At 51.3% G+C, this 15,724-nt stretch overlaps 1 protein-coding gene across 1 annotated transcript in view; it reads left to right on the plus strand.

Annotated features, from left to right (window-relative positions):
• Window positions 1–15,724, plus strand: part of CDH23 (cadherin related 23) — a 217,816-nt gene that overhangs the window by 110,858 nt on the left and 91,234 nt on the right. Inside the window, exons 11-13 of the mRNA XM_058029323.1 lie at window positions 1,659–1,847; window positions 11,648–11,797; window positions 12,541–12,699. Of these exons, the coding sequence (XP_057885306.1) occupies window positions 1,659–1,847; window positions 11,648–11,797; window positions 12,541–12,699 (498 nt within the window). The remainder of the gene's footprint in view (window positions 1–1,658; window positions 1,848–11,647; window positions 11,798–12,540; window positions 12,700–15,724) is intronic.

Here is a 15,724-nt window from a genome sequence, read left to right on the forward strand (position 1 = left end):
TGCTGGCGGCATGCAGATACCCCAGGCTTGCACACAGGACCAGATACATGCTCAGGAACCTGAATTGTTCCTACTTTTGCCCGTTTTCCCTCTTTCTCCCCACCATAGCCCTGGATAAACAGGACATTTTGCCTTGTCAGCAGGCAGTGGTGTAACAGGGCATCATCTGTGCCTTCCTGGCACGGGGAGGGAGGGATGCTGGAAGTTGCCTTGTCAAGAAAAGGCAATGGAGCGTGGCTTTCCAGCCCCTCCAGCCCCACCTGAGAGTGACTCCCTGGCTCTGCTCACAGCCCTGTAATTAAAATCAATACCAAGCTGGGCAGCTGGTTGGAAACACGTTTAGAAGTATGGATTCTGCTGGGCCGGGGTGGGGAAAAATCAGCAGCGTAGGGAGGGTCATTGATTGGGAGGGAGGCAGCCAGCACATTGCCTTCTTGTTTTGGCAAGTGTGGTGCTTCCTTGGAGGGGGCAGAGGCACAAGGAATCACCCCTCTAGGTCCCAGACACAGTTCACACCGTGAGGCTTTGTGTGTGTGAGGAGGAGATCTCACCCACCCCTGGTACGGCTTCATTCAGGCTTTTACAGCTTCAAAAATCAAGAGAGGAAAGATTGTCTGGTTTTAATGGGGACAAAAATATCCGTTTCATCTTGGAAAGGTTTGTGGGCCTGAAAACTTGCCCGTTTCCCTGCCTGCATGACAATGGAGTTCCAGCCACGTTCTGTTGCTCTGACAGATTTCCACGTCCTCTCCCCACAAGCCCCGCGTCCTCCCGCAAATGCCAGCTCTGTGCATCCCGCAGCCCCAGCACCCAAAATGTTCCCTGCTGCTCTCATCCTGGAGCACACAGCGAAAATACAGCTGGGCTGCTCCTCGCTGGGATCGGCCTGTTCTGCTGCTGTGTGCAGAAGCAGTGAATAGCAATGAGCCGTGTGGGTCGTGAGAGCGCTGCTTTTCCCTGCCCACAGCACAGCAAGATTATCCAAGGGACAAGAGGAGGGACTCGCCTTGAAAAGGCTGTTCCATGAGTCCTGCTTCTCTGGCATTAAAATCTGCACTCTCTTCTTGGGAAGGCAGAATTAAAGTCCTTCTTGAGACAGAGGTGTGATGTGGACTCATGACTCAGCTCTGTACTTAGGCACGTGTTGCCAAACCTATTTTAAGGTCTAAGTCTTCTTTTCCTCTGGTGCCCTAGTTTTCCATCCCTGTGTTTCTTAGCATACTGAGTGGTTCACTGTCAGCTCTCACATCAGGGATGGCAGAGGAGAGAGCAGGAGTGCTCTTTGCCCTGTTGAGCCTTCCCTTAGTTTGCGAACTGTCCCCTACATCTCACAAAAGACATTTTTTGTGTTTAAACACTTGTGGCAGGGAAATCTCCTGTTGTTGTGCAACTCCAGATCCTGCCAACCTGTTGCAGGAGAACTTGGCCACAGCCATCCTGAGGGAAATGTTAAACCCCTGGGAAGGTTTTTGTGAGACTAAAGCATGAGTGATGGGAAAGCTGGTCTGACATCTCTATGCTTTAATGGAACAGTGGCAGAGCCAATTGGGAATCCTTCCGTGGCAAAGTGGAGGAGGAGAAAGCTGCAAGAGTGTCTCACTGTCTTTGCACTCATTCCTCCTGGAGAGCAAAGGCCGCCCTGTTTTGTGTCCTTGCAGGGCACGGAGCTGAACGACGACCGCACGCCCTCCAACGCCAGCGTCACCACCACCTTCAACATCCTGGTCATCGACGTCAACGACAACGCCCCCGAGTTCAACAGCTCCGAGTACAGCGTGGCCATCACAGAGCTGGCCCAGGTGGGATTCGCCCTGCCCCTCTACATCCAGGTGCAGGACAAGGACGAGGTGAGCTTTCCTCTCCCTCCTCTGTGGGGTAGCACTGGTTGGGTTTCGGGGTGGGCAGGGGAGAGGTCACTGCACGGTCCTGTCCCAACATCCCCTTTTCCATCTCTCACTGCTGCCATTGCTCTGTTTGCCGCGTACCAGAGCCCAGTTTCCCTCCCCAGTGTGCAGGATTGCAGGGCCCCTGAGAGCCAGAAAATAGGATTGTCTGGGAGGCTGATCCCTGCCTGCCTCCTGCCTGTCAGGCACTGCTTTGCCAGTCTGGTTTAGCAAGGCAGGAGTTGTCCTGGGACAGGGAGGACAGGAGCCCCAAGCCAAATCAGGGAGGACGTGGGAGATGCCCCTGGGAGTGGGGAGGACTGGGGTGCCAGTTCATCACTGCAAACAAGGCAGGAGCTTTGGAGCCTTGCTGCTCCCACGTGTCAGTGGAGCTCCCGTTCGTCACGCGCCGATCCGCGCCGTGCTTGAGGCTGCAGCCTCTGCTCCAGCCCTGGGCTCCCAGCCCTCAATTACTCTGATTATTTGGCTTGTGCAGCTCACGTCTGGCTGCTCCCGTGTGCTGGTCCCCCCCAGCCCCGCCACGCTGCCTGCTCCAAAGCAGTGCTGACACCTCATGGTGAGCTGTCCAAAACTCTCGGGGCTGAGCAGGAGGTGAGGGCACAGGGTTTGTCACAATAAATGCCATCATAAACGGGTTGGGCTGGAAGGGACCTGAAAGATCGGCTCCTTCCAACCCCCCTGGCACAGGCAGGGACAGCTTCCACTAGAGAGGTGGCTCAGAGCTCCATCCAGCATCGTGGCAAAGCAACACCTGGATGTGTTCCTGATGCTTCAGGTAATGGGAAACAAAGCATCCCCCCCCGCCCAGCCCCCAAAATCCCGGTGGGTCAGTTAAAATGTGCATCTTTCAAGTTGCCTTTTCTGGCTGAGCAGATGGATTTGCCATTCCCCAGCCCTGGGTGGAGCTCACCCCGTCTCGTCAAGCCACCCAGAAATCCCATTTTTTCCCATCTGAAGTGATTATGACAGAGAACTAATAACTTACTGGTGACATGATGTCACCACGCAGGAGTTATGAGTTCAGCCTGAAGAGGTGCAGATGAGCTATTAAGCAGATAAAGAGACTGTTTTTTCTTGAAAATGTCAATTGCTAATAAAGAAGATATGGATATGACAGATGCTTAGGATAGTTTCTGAATAGAGCTGCTGTCGTGCTTGCTGAGAGATGTCAGCAGATCCATTCTTGAAGGGCATTGTAACACTTCTGTTTGTGCCACCAGGATGAAGGATCTGTCATTATTTCTGGTTAAAAGCTCATTTTACTGGAGTGACTCCCATTCAAGAATTCACTTTTCAGCCTTGCTAATTTTAAAATGGGAGAATAAAAAATAGCCTCGCCTTCCCCATTGCACCAGCAAAAAATACACGCTGTTCTTTTGATGTATTTCTTTCACTTCCTGAGATTTCCCCAAAAGAATTAGCTGAGATTTTCAAAACTGCTGAGAGAGGATCTCTTGTGCTGAGGGAGTCTGAAGGAGTTTTACTGTACACGTCTCCAGAGACCATCATATTAACACAGATTGCTTTGACCGTGGCATTATTTTCACTGATAAGAAGCAGAGGAGAGCTGATTCTTGGAATATCTGGAGGGGGAAAAGTTATAAGAAATTGGTTACCTTTTTTCCCCTGCATTATCCTGTGATGGATCTTCCCTATTTCCTCTCATGGATGCTTGTTAACTGTCAAGGTAGCACTTTGGGGGGGAAAAAAGGGAGAAGATGCCCAGCTTATGAAAAAGATGTGCATGAGATAGAAGTAGGACTGCACCTGCAGGCAGCACTGCTTCCCAGGGAAGTATTTGTGGAGCCCTGAAGACCCACCAAGTTTCAGTGAAACAAACTACAGGAAGGTTCTGTAGCTGCCTGGCAGAGATGTTTTGGATGCTCCAGCGCCCCGTGAGAGCTGTGAGGGGTTTGCAAACCATCTGGATTGGAGGTGGCTGAGGTGGCACCGGGCTCTCTCCTCTCTCTGTGGGTGCAGGGATGCGTTGGCAAGGACCAAGAACTTCAGGCAGGGATGGCACTGAGGACGGGGCTGGCAGGAGCTGCTCTGGCAGCTCTGGCTCCGCGCTGCAAGATGCCACGACTCATTTGTGTGTGAGGGGCAGAGGGAAACCAGGAGAGAGTGGTACACACCTCCGGGGGAAGCAGAGAGAGAAATAAATGAGAGCAGATGGGTTGAGACGTGGGAAATCAGAACCGGAGTCTTTGGGAAGATCGCTTTGCTCGAGTGTGTCTCCTGCCCCCAACCTTATGTCACAGAGTCCTGGGAGATTCCCTTGGCACGTTGGGTTATTTCCTGAGCCCCTCTGGAAAATTCAGGCATCGCTCCTTTAGCCCTCCAGCTTGCTGAGGGAGCAGCCAGGACTGCGCCCCGTGCGGGGGTCCTGTGGGTCTGGGTGGTTTTCCTCCTGTCATTGAGCCTTTGTGGAGCTGGGGAAAGGGCTGTCACATGGGTCTGGCCTTTAACACGCACCGTGTGGGCTGCCAGGGCTGTTAAACAAGGCTTTTCAAAGCCAGGCCCACACAGCCTTTGTTAACCGTGGGGTTTTTGGCCTTTCTTTCTTCTGGTGTGTTTTGCACAAACTGAAATGATGGCTTTTGGACGGAGTCAGATTAAACCATTCAGCAAAGCACTTAAAAATGCATTTCTGAGGCGCACAAGACCACACTTGAAAGCCTGTGCCTGGCTTTCCCTCTGTGCTGTAAGTGCCTTTCTGCAGCTCAGCTGGCATTAACCTCTCAGACAAGGTTCCCAAGCGAGTGTCTCCAAGGAGAAGCCCTTCCTCAGAGCCCAGCCCCTGCAGAACCCCACATTTCACCCCAAACGCAGCCATGGTCTGGGGGCTGTGAGGTGGGATGGGGAGCTCCTCAAGAGGAGCTGAGCCGAGCTGAGGTGGCCCCACAGATGGATTTGGGGTGTTCAGCCAGGTGTGCTGCTTTTCCTTTCTGCATTCTCCAGGATTTACTGAGAGGGAAATGAGTACACAGGGTTTGCACAGGGCTTTTGATTCAGCCTTCTTGAGCAACCTGTCTCGTGGAAGGTGTCCCTGCCCATGGGCTGGAATGAGCTGAGCTCTGTGATCCCTTCCAGCCCAAACCATTCTGGGGTTCTGTGAGCCAAGAAAAAAGCACTATCTGCTGTGCAGCTGAGCTTCTCTCCCTGCCACACAGAGAGCAGACCCTTGAACAGCTTTCCCAAGCCATTCGAGAGCTGCTTAGGAAAATCCATTGAGGCTTCCCCGTGTTCAGGCTGAGCCTGCACTCAACTGGACACCCCCAGGCTGTGGTTGGGTTCTCCTCACTCACATTGTGGTGGTTCAGCAGGATGGCTCACATAAATGCTGTGTGTGAGGCAGAAGATCAAAGCACTGACTTATCTGCTTTTACAGCAAGGGTTGTTTCCAGGCTGAGAACAAGGGCCCTGAGCTCTGGGACAGGTTGGGGTTAACTCAGAGGGCTCATCTGCTGCTGGGCTGGAATTTGGGAGATGTGGATGCTGATTTGGGAAACAGGGTTGTGTCATTTTTGGATATGCTGGTGACTTGGTGCAGTATCACAGGGAGAAGGCAAGGGTTTGGCCATCCAGGAAAAGGAGCAGGGCATCCTTTGGGGCATCCCCCATTTCCTATGGCTCTGAGATCCATGGATTCCTGTTAGGGGAGCAGCATCCTGCTCTGCCAGGGCATGCCAGGGAAACCAGCTCTGCATGGTTGAGTGAAGAGGAACAAAAGGGCAGAAGCTATTCTGTCTATTCTATTCTATTCTATTCTATTCTATTCTATTCTATTCTATTCTATTCTATTCTATTCTATTCTATTCCATTCCATTCCATTCCATTCCATTCCATTCTATTCTATTCTATTCTATTCTATTCTATTCTGCCTATTCTCCTCTGCTGCTGGGCTGGAATTTGGGATACATGGATGCTGATTTGGGTGACATGGGTGTTCTTTTGATATGCTGGTGTTCCATACCTGGTGGCTTGGTGCAGTATCACGGGTAGAAGGCAAGGGTTTGGCCATCCAGGAAAAGGAGCAGGGCATCCTTTGGGGCATCCCCCTGTTTCCATGGATTCCTGTTAAGGGGAGCAGCATCCTGCTCTGCCAGGGCATGCCAGGGAAACCAGCTCTGCATGGTTGAGTGAAGAGGAAGAAAAGGGCAGAAGATATTCTGCCTATTCTATTCTATTCTATTCTATTCTATTCTATTCTATTCTATTCTATTCTATTCTATTCTATTCTATTCCATTCCATTCCATTCCATTCCATTCCATTCTATTCTATTCTATTCTATTCTATTCTATTCTATTCTATTCTATTCTATTCTATTCTATTCCATTCCATTCCATTCCATTCCATTCCATTCCATTCCATTCCATTCTATTCTATTCTATTCTATTCTATTCTATTCTATTCTATTCCATTCCATTCCATTCCATTCCATTCCATTCCATTCCATTCTATTCTATTCTATTCTATTCTATTCTATTCTATTCTATTCTATTCTATTCTATTCTATTCTATTCTATTCTGCCTATTCTCCTCTGCTGCTGGGCTGGAATTTGGGAAACATGGATGCTGATTTGGGAGACATGGGTGTTCTTTTGATATGCTGGTGTTCCATACCTGGTGGCTTGATGCAGTATCACGGGTAGAAGGCAAGGGTTTGGCCATCCAGGAAAAGGAGCAGGGCATCCTTTGGGGCATCCCCCTGTTTCCATGGATTCCTGTTAAGGGGAGCAGCAGCCTGCTCTGCCAGGGCATGCCAGGGAAACCAGCTCTGCATGGTTGAGTGAAGAGGAAGAAAAGGGCAGAAGCTGTCTGAAGCACCGCCACGATGGCCTGACATTTTAAAATCATTTTGAAACAATTCTCTAAAATAAGCATATCGAGGAAGGTAAATGGGGAATTTTAAATAAGGAGAATCTGGGCTGTGGGAATACGCTCCCTTTGTTGCACTGAGCTCCACCAGAGACCCCCACCAGGATATCCTGTGTGCCCATGAGTGTGCAGGTGGCAATATATGATTCATCCAGAGCATATATATGCATATGACAGGCACAAGCACTATAAATATGATCTACATGGCAAGGAACTGTAAAGGGGAATTGACGGCACACGAGTATTCTCTCCCCAAAGTGCCAGCTGCCAGTTCGGGCTGAATTAGATTTCACAGGGGTTTTTGCAATACACGGAATTCACCAGCAAATTACCCTTAAAGAGGGAAAATCAATCATTTGGAGCAGAGATAAGCTGAAGGCGAGGCAGCCTCGGATTGATCCCCGTCTGTGCAGGCGTGTGTGGAATTCAGCAGATAACCTGGGGAGAGCAGGGAAGGAGAAAACTCCTCCATGAGGGAGGGAGCAGGCAAGGGCTGACACTTGGGAGGGACAAAAAGATGGGAGAATAGGGCTGCTAGCTTGGGGAGGGGGATCAGAAGGGCTGGGGAGCTTTTTGCTCCAGGCCTCCTGCACTGCCTGCCAACCCAGTGAGATCCTTAGGGATGCAGGGCACAAATGCCAGTGCCCAGTGAGCTCTCAAAAGGGTTATTGGCACAGGGTGGGAGAGGGGTGCTGGCATCCCAAGCGGGCTGTGCTCTGGGAGAGAGGCAGGCAGCACCCAGAGGGGCTGCTCTGAGTTAAATGCTTTGAAATGGGTGCAGGGAATAACCCCCTCGTGCCCTGTGTTTTCAGAGGGGGGATTAAGTACTGTTTGTGTCTGACCCACTAGAGCCAGGCCTAAGTTATCCTACAAAAAGGCACTAATTGCTTTCAAAAAAACCCCAACTTCTTCTTTCCCCTTGCTTCACCTCCACTCCTGAACTCTCAGCTCTTTCCTTCCTTTGGATTAGAACACAAACAGAATTTGAATGAATTCAGAATGAAGGATATTAAATCCTCCATAGCTTGTTGCAGGTAATAGCCCAGAAAGTGCCTGGAAAGTGACTGGGAGGAAAGCTGGAGTTGCACTGGATTTTGCACTCCGGGAAGGCGGGGCTCTTCATTTTGGAAAAGCAAATTGCACTGAGGGGCCCAAAGGCAAATCTGTACTGAGGCAGCGTGAAAAGGACAAAAGTGAGGATTCCCAGGCTGCTTTTCCCAAGCCTAGCTCACTTTGTGCTGGAAATGATTGCAGGAAATCAGCCTACCCCTGCGCCTCAGGGAATGGTGCTGTTGAGGAAGGGTTGTCTGCTTGTCTAGGGATTTGGCTTATTTTATTTTTTACTCTGTTTTCTTGTTTACCCATTGGTAAGTGATGCTAAACATTTGCTGTGACTGCTGGAAGGTGGAATCGTTCCTGAAGCATTTCTGGGTGTGCTGCCATGAGGAAGGGGCTGAGTGGGAGCGTTAGTGATGGATGAAGCCAGCGGGTGATAGTGGGTGAAAAAGCAGCAGTGGAGACAATGATCCATCCTCAGTCCCAGCTGAAACCGCTGATGCGGCTGCCCCAGCCTCCTGGTGGGAGCAGGGGTTTCCTGAACTCTGCCACGTGAGCGTGGATTGCAAGCTGGGAGAGCAGATTTCTGTCCATGAATCACAGCAGGTGCACGAGCAGGTCCCACCTGGAGTTTCAGATCTCTGGGGTGACAGCTGGACCCACCTGATGGCACCTCTCACCTGAGCTCCTGAGCCCCTCCTGCCTGTGCCCTGGGCTCTCCCCTGCAGTTTCAGAGGGGATTTCAGGCTGCCAACCAGGCCTGTCACAAAATGTCCAGAAATGCTGTGTGGCCAGCCAGGGGTGGCTGTTTTGGAAGCAGGGTTTGGGTGTCAGGTTGGTGTGGCAGCTCCGGTTGCGCGCTCCGAGGAGAACAAAGCCGCGATTACACCCAACTGCGGCTCCAGTTGCCTTTGAGCTGAAACAACCCAAAATTTTGGATCAACCCAAAATTTCCCTCAGTTGTGGTGCTGCCTGGGAGATTTGAGTGCCAGGAAGGAGGCAGTGGGCAGCAGCCTTGAGGCACGGCGAGGGCAGGCCCCGATGGGATGAGAGGAGCTGGAAGACGCGCGGCTGCACCCCGGCGTTGGGAGAGAGCAAACTTCCCTCTTCCAAAACCTGCTTTTTATGGGTCCATTTGTTTCAGAGGGAGACAGGTTTATTGTGGGAGGGTTGCTGAGCTTTGGCAGGCTGCTCCCTAATTTGTGGCTCTAAAGGAAGGCAAGGGGCTCGGTTTGTTTGCAGTGGTGGGGAAAAACTCGAGCGATGTGGGAGCTGGGAGGTCAGGGGGTGGAGAGGGGAATGAGCACATGAAGCAGGTCACTGATAACATCCTCATCCTCACCCTCGGCACTGCGAGGAGATGATGCAGGCTGTGATCACTGCACACCGGGCCCTTTGAGAGCCCGGGGATGCAGCGCTTGTTTTTCCTCTTCCCAACCACGTTTCAAATCTGTTGTTTGCTCTGGGTGGCAGGAGCAGGTAGAAAGGGGTGAGGGAAATGTAAGCAGCTCCCCGTGGCTTCCTCTGGAGTGGGGGGTCCTTGCTGTGAGCCTGGCTTAGCCAGGCCCTTCTGCTGGGCAGCTGATAACAATTTGAATATTCAGATGTGCTTTCAGGCATCCGCAGGGGGCTCGCAAGCTCTGGGAACCAGGAGCAAGGAAAGCAGCATGGGGGCCCAGGCAAAAAAAATAAATAGCTGAATAAATATATAAATGGCAACTCACAGCAGCCCTCCCCAGAGGCAGCTGCATTCCCCTTCTCCAGACCTCACGTGGGGAGACTGAGGCACTGGAGGGGCTGCTAATTAGGGATAGTGGGTATCTGGAGCTGATCTCCTTCCCCAGATAGAGGGGAATTAATCCACCTGGCTCTCTTCCTGCAAATACTTGGATTTCTTTTGATGTTTCAACTTTTATCTCGTGCCTCCAACAAACTCACTCTTCTCTGGCTTCCAAGAAAATCCCTCTCATCTCACTGCCACAAAAGGTGCTCTCGTGTACTGCAGGGAGGGTGCAGGCCCTGGGGGAGATCCTGAGGGCTCCTCAGCAGAGATGGGCAGGAATTCCTCAATGGAGTAGCTTTTTGTCACTGGTGGGAAGTGGGAAATGGCCATTTGTTGTAAACTGACATCCTGAGGGTAGGGCACGAAATTGCCTGGGAAGTAATGCTTCCTTCTGCCATTCTCTCTATCCTCTGCTCCCTCCCTCCCTTCCAGGGGTGTGTCTGGGGTGTTGGGAGCATCCCTCACTTCCTCGTTCAGCACTAAAACAGCTCGTGGAAGGTGCTGATCTACCCTGAGACGCCCCCACTGTCCACCAGCAGAGCACTGCTGTGCTCCCGAGGCACTGGGTGCCCTTGTGTGGTTCTGTGGGTGTCCTCAGGGCTTGCTCCTGCTGTGGGGCTCCCCTGGGAGATGCTCAGTGTGCCCTCAGCTCCATGGATTGCTTGGAGGTGTGCAAGGAGCAGGGCAAGGCAGAGATTCTGCTCATGTCACCCGCTCTCAGCGGTCACACTTAGGCAGCTTTTGCTATTAGTGCCCCTTCGTGCATTTAATTGGCCACTTTTTCTGATAGGAGGGAGGTCATTCAGGGAAAATTGGAAATTCATCTCTGGCAGCTTCTGAGCTTGCTTTTCATGTGCTCTGCTGGGCTGTGCTCTGGGAAGGGGGCTGTGCTCAGAGCAAGGCTCCAAAAGCATCAGTATGTCAGTGACCTCGCTGCTTTGCTGGCTAGATCTTGGGAGAGGAGGAGTTTTCCCAGTTCCCAGTTTGAGCTGCCTTACTGGGAAAAGCCTTCTGTGTGGGAGAGGCACCCAGGATGTGCCCCCAGCCTGGGGCAGTGAAATCCCAGTGTGTGACCCCCTGTGTGGTGTGTGCACCTTCAAAAGGAACTTTCCCTCTGTGTGCTGCGCGGGCTCATCCCAGAGGCGCATTCCCACTCCCATCACGTGCACATGGATTTTGTAAATAGATCTCGGTTTGGAAAGGCAGGAGTCTGCTAAGGAAGGCAGGAGCCTCCCCTGAAATGGAGAATGTAAACCCTCCCCACCCCTCCCAATTGCTATGAATTTTAAATTAAGGGGGCTCTCAGACAAAAATATAGGAGCGGGAAATAACAGTTCTTTAATAGGGAAGAAAAAAAAAGGATAAAATAAACAATGCAGTACAGTAGAACAACACTGACAGAGTCAGAACCCAACCTGACACCCTGTGGGTCAGGCTGTTGGTGGCAGTCCCATTGGAAATGTGGCTCAGCCCTCCTGCAGTGTCAGGGGTGGTTCTGTTGGAGCAGGGGGATCTGTAGAGAAGGATGTATTCTTCCTCTGAAGATCCAGTGGAAGGAGAGGCAGCTGCTGTTCCTCTGGGGAATCCCATGGAGAAAGCCATGCTGGTGTCTCAAAACCTCTGGATTATATGGATTATATCTGGGTAGCAATGCTTGGCTCCTCCCCCTGGATTATATCTGGGTAGCAATGCTTGGCTCCTCCCCCTGGATTGTATCTGGGTAGCAATGCTTGGCTCCTCCCTCTGGATTATATCTGGGTAGCAATGCTTGGCTCCTCCCCCTGGGTGGAGCATCTCCCAATGGGATGTTATAGTTCTTATCAGCCATGCAGTGACATTCAATAGTCTGTTATCAGCAATGTCCCCTCCCAGGGAGGGGTGATTGTGGTCACTCAAAGAGAGAGAGATAAGGCAAGCTGCCCACTTGACAAAGGTAATCTGCCATACAGATGGTAATGGAAAACGTCTTGCATTGCAATCTTCAACAAAATAAAACACCAACCTTGCTCTTTCCTTTCCCAGGGACCCAACAGCGTTTTTGAGGTTTACCTGGTGGGCAACAACTCCAACCACTTCATCATCTCGCCCACCTCCATCCAGGGGAAGGCGGACATCCGTGTGCGCGTGGCGGTGCCGCTGGACTTCGAGACCATTCCCCGCTATGAATTCTCGGTGAGGCTGCACCCCTGGGCTCTGTGGGACAGCCACGGTTTCCAGCATGACCTAAAAATGGCCATTCAACGTCTTCCTCTCTCTTGTCCAGTAGCTGAAGAGGGCATAGGAGAAAGATGGAGCAAATATTTCAGTGGGGACTGTTGCCATAAGGGCAAATGGGGATGGCTTTGGATGGTTGATTTAAATTAGCTGTAAGGAAGGTTTTTTCCGTGGGGTGGTGAAACACTGGAACAGGATACCCAGGGAGGTGGATGTCCCATTGCTGGAAATCCAGGGTCAAGTTGGATGGGTTTTAGTGTAAGATATTCCTGCCCATGGCAGAAGGTTGGGCTAGGTGGCCTTTAAAGATTCCTCCCAACCCAAATCATTCTATCATAATCCCCACTGTGAAACAGTGGAGCACTACAAAAGAGCCAAAAAATCGGAAATTATAATAAAGAAGGAGGTGGGGAAGAGATTGGCTCTGCACTTTCTCTTTCCAACATCCAAAGGCTCAGCTGCAAGAGCTTAAGCAGAGCGGGGCCATAAAAGCTTTTTAGAGCATAAAACTTTGTTTTAAGAGCACCTATCAGGCGCCAAAACCCTCCCCGTCCTCCTGACCCAGCTCTGCTGGTGGCTTGCCTCGAGCTGGCTCAGCTGGTGAGGGAGCTGAGGAGAGCCTTGTTTACTCCACTCAAGAAGGACGGGCAACTCTCCCAAGCTTCCCAGTGTCTCCAACCCCGCCTTCCCATTTTGCCCAGCTCTTTGCCAACGAGAGCGTCCCGGACCACGTCGGCTTCGCGCGGGTGAAAATCAACCTGATCAACGAGAACGACAACCGGCCCGTGTTCAGCAAGGCCCTCTACAACGTCAGCCTCCTGGAGAACACCACCGTGGGCACCACTGTCCTCCAGGTCCACGTGAGTAGGAGCATCCCAGCTCCCTCTGCTGAGTGCCTGTGTTGGCTTTGTGGTGTCCTTCACAAAGGGTGAGCCTGAGAATGGAGCATTAGGAGATGCTGGTGGAGGGGCTTACCTGAAGTCTTCCTGAAAAGCTCTGATAACCAAAATCACTAAAGCCCAACCAAACCAAAACAACCATTTTTAAGGCAACAGTGCATTTGATTTGCCTTGAAGTGTCTGCAGAAAAATGGTTCTCCATGGAAAGTAATTCTAGCTCTGTGATCCCTCCTCTCCGCTTTATTTGCCCCAGAAGTTGGAAGGTTGGTGGGGTGTAGACTTCTCATGGGCTTCTGGAGCAGATGTCCTGACCTTTCCTGTTCTCTGCAAGATGTGTGTGTGTTTCCTGCCACACCAGGAATTCAAAGAGAGAAATGCACTGCATTTCATCTGCAGACCCCCATCCCCAGTGGTCACGGTGGCCCTGGTGTGGCTTTTCTCACTGCCCTCTTTGGAAGCATCATCTTCCTCAACCCAACTGATGTCAGTTGTGCCATTAAGAGGGCAAAGGATGGAAAAGGAGGGGAATGGCTCTGTTTAGCAGAGCATGGTATCACATGGCTGGCAGCAGAACAGAGGCAGGCAAAGGTGTGCTGATAGCAGGGAGCATTTCCATGGGGCTCGTTTCCTCTTCCATGGGTTGGTTGGAATCCTCATGGAGAAGACACATTTCCTGGTGCAAGAGCCACAACAAAACCCTGTGCTGAAATACCACTGGAAAAGGCATCAAAGCTCCTCTGGGATGGGGAATATCACAGCAGGGAGCACCAAACCCCCTGCTACACTTTGGGTGTGCTCCTGCCACTACCATTAGTCGTGAATGAGTTTGTCTGGCTCCCCTTCCAATGCATTTGCTCCAGCTGCCCTCCTGCCCCCTCCTTGCTCCCCTGCTCTCCCCAGGCACAGCCCCTGGTCTCCCATCCATGCAGGAATGCCCACTCAGAGGTTAAAAGCCCGGACAAAAGAGTGGGGGGCGTGTGCCTGTGTGTAAGTGTGTTTACTTTACAAACAGATGGTGTGAAACTGTATAGAGCCCCCGAGCTGTTCCCATCTGACAGTTATTAATATTTCAAGCAGATGTTTAGCTAGTCAGGCCGTCAGACACTAAACAATGAGATTGTTACTGCGTCTCCTCTTTCCCCAGCTAACTTCCAGCTATGCCAGCATTTCAGAGCGAACACAAAATGCCAGGAGTTGAGTCTTCTATGGTAAATCAGAATGGATGCAATTAGCACTGAAATCCAAATTGCCCTCCCAGCTGATCCCAAACTTTTAACAACCCTCATAAAGTACCAGCTCCTCCTGCTGCGGCCGCTTGCCTTAGAGCTGCAGCCCTCTGGTCGCTGCCCAGCTCTCCACCTGTCCCACGTGCTGCAGACAAAAAGCCTGCTTTCCTGGCTAATAAATCCCTCCTCTCCTTTTCTTCCTTCTTTTCCACTTGCTCAGGAATATTCCTGGCTATTCACACACAAGGGTTAGTGTGACCGTGTTCACAAGGGTCTGAGGATGAGGGAAGAGACTGGATCTGACTCCATGTTTCAGAAGGCTGATTGATTATTTTTTGATATATATTACATTAAAACTATACTAAAAGAATAGAAGAAAGGATTTCATCAGAAGGCTAGCTAAGAATAGAAAAAGAAAGAATGATAACAAAGGTTTGTGTGTCAGACAGAGAGTCTGAGCCAGCTGACTGTGATTGGCCATTAATTACAAACAACCACATGAGACCAATCAGAGATACAGCTGTTGCATTCCTCAGCAGCAGATAATCAATGTTTGCATTTTGCTCCTCTCAGCTTCTCAGGAGGAAAAATCCTAAGGAAAGGATTTTTCATAAAAGATGTCTGTGACAGGTTAGAGATGGGGTTTTGGAGAAAGCCTGGCCAGCCACATGCCATGCCCACTTTTTTGGTGGCTGCTGGATGACATCCTCATTAAGGGGGTCTTCTGTTGGCTCCTCTCCTCTTTTTGTGTTCCTTTGTGCAAAAACCTCTCAGTTTGGATAGACAGTGGGGTCCAGGGTGCTAAAAATAAACGAGGTGGCTTGTGTGGTGAAGGAAATGGATGAGCAGGGTTGAAGAGGGGAGTGTGTGGGCTGGGTGAGTGGTTGCTGAAGGGTGGCACGAGGCTCGGTGCCAGCTGCTGTTTGTTTGCCCATCCTCCAGTGAGTGCATCCTGGCTATCCCACCTTGGCTGTGGCTGGGAAAGGAGGGGAAAGGCTCTCCTCAATGCCACCCTCTCCAGGCTGCCCTCAGCGTGGTCAGCTGAAAGGGAAAGGCAGAAGGAAAGAGCAAGCCGACTTCATTTGCTGTGACAAATGGCCATTTGTTTCTGCGGCACTTCAGATCCTCGTGTCAGTGACAGCAGAGAAACATTGCCTGTTACACCTATAAATCAGCTGTAAAACAACCCCAAGTGCAGGCAGCCAGACCTGCAGGGACCCAGAGCTCCCTGCCTCCTTCCCTTTGCCCAGGGAGCAGTGGGATCAGATCCATGGATTCCTGGTCAAACCTCAGCCCCTTCCCTAGCACGGCACAACCTTGTCCAACCTCTAAGACTGTTTGCTCTCTGCTTAGCATTCCCCCCATCTCCCTGTCCATCCATCCATCTGTTTAATTCTGTGCCTGAAAGGCATTTATGGTTTAGGCTCAGGTGGTCATTTGCTTGCACAAGAACATCTGGAGAGGCCAGGCTCCTTGGGAACAGCTCCTGCCCTGCACAGGGAGCTCACAGTGTGCCCAAAGGCAGCTTTCTCTCCTGCCTCCATGCTCTTGGACCTGGGAAAGGGGTCCAGCCTGGAGAAAAGGAGGCTCAGGGGGCTCCTCTGGCTCTGCATAGCTCCTGACAGGAGGGTGCAGCCAGGTGGGGTCGAGCTCTCTTCCCACTTAACCAGTGACAGGACAAGAGGAAACAGCCTCAAGTTGTGCCAGGGGAGGTTTACATTGGATATTAGAAGTTTCCTCAGTGAGAAGGGTGGTCAGGC

Source organism: Melospiza georgiana, chromosome 8 (assembly GCF_028018845.1).
Source record: "Melospiza georgiana isolate bMelGeo1 chromosome 8, bMelGeo1.pri, whole genome shotgun sequence".
NCBI classification, from domain to species: Eukaryota; Metazoa; Chordata; class Aves; order Passeriformes; family Passerellidae; genus Melospiza; species Melospiza georgiana.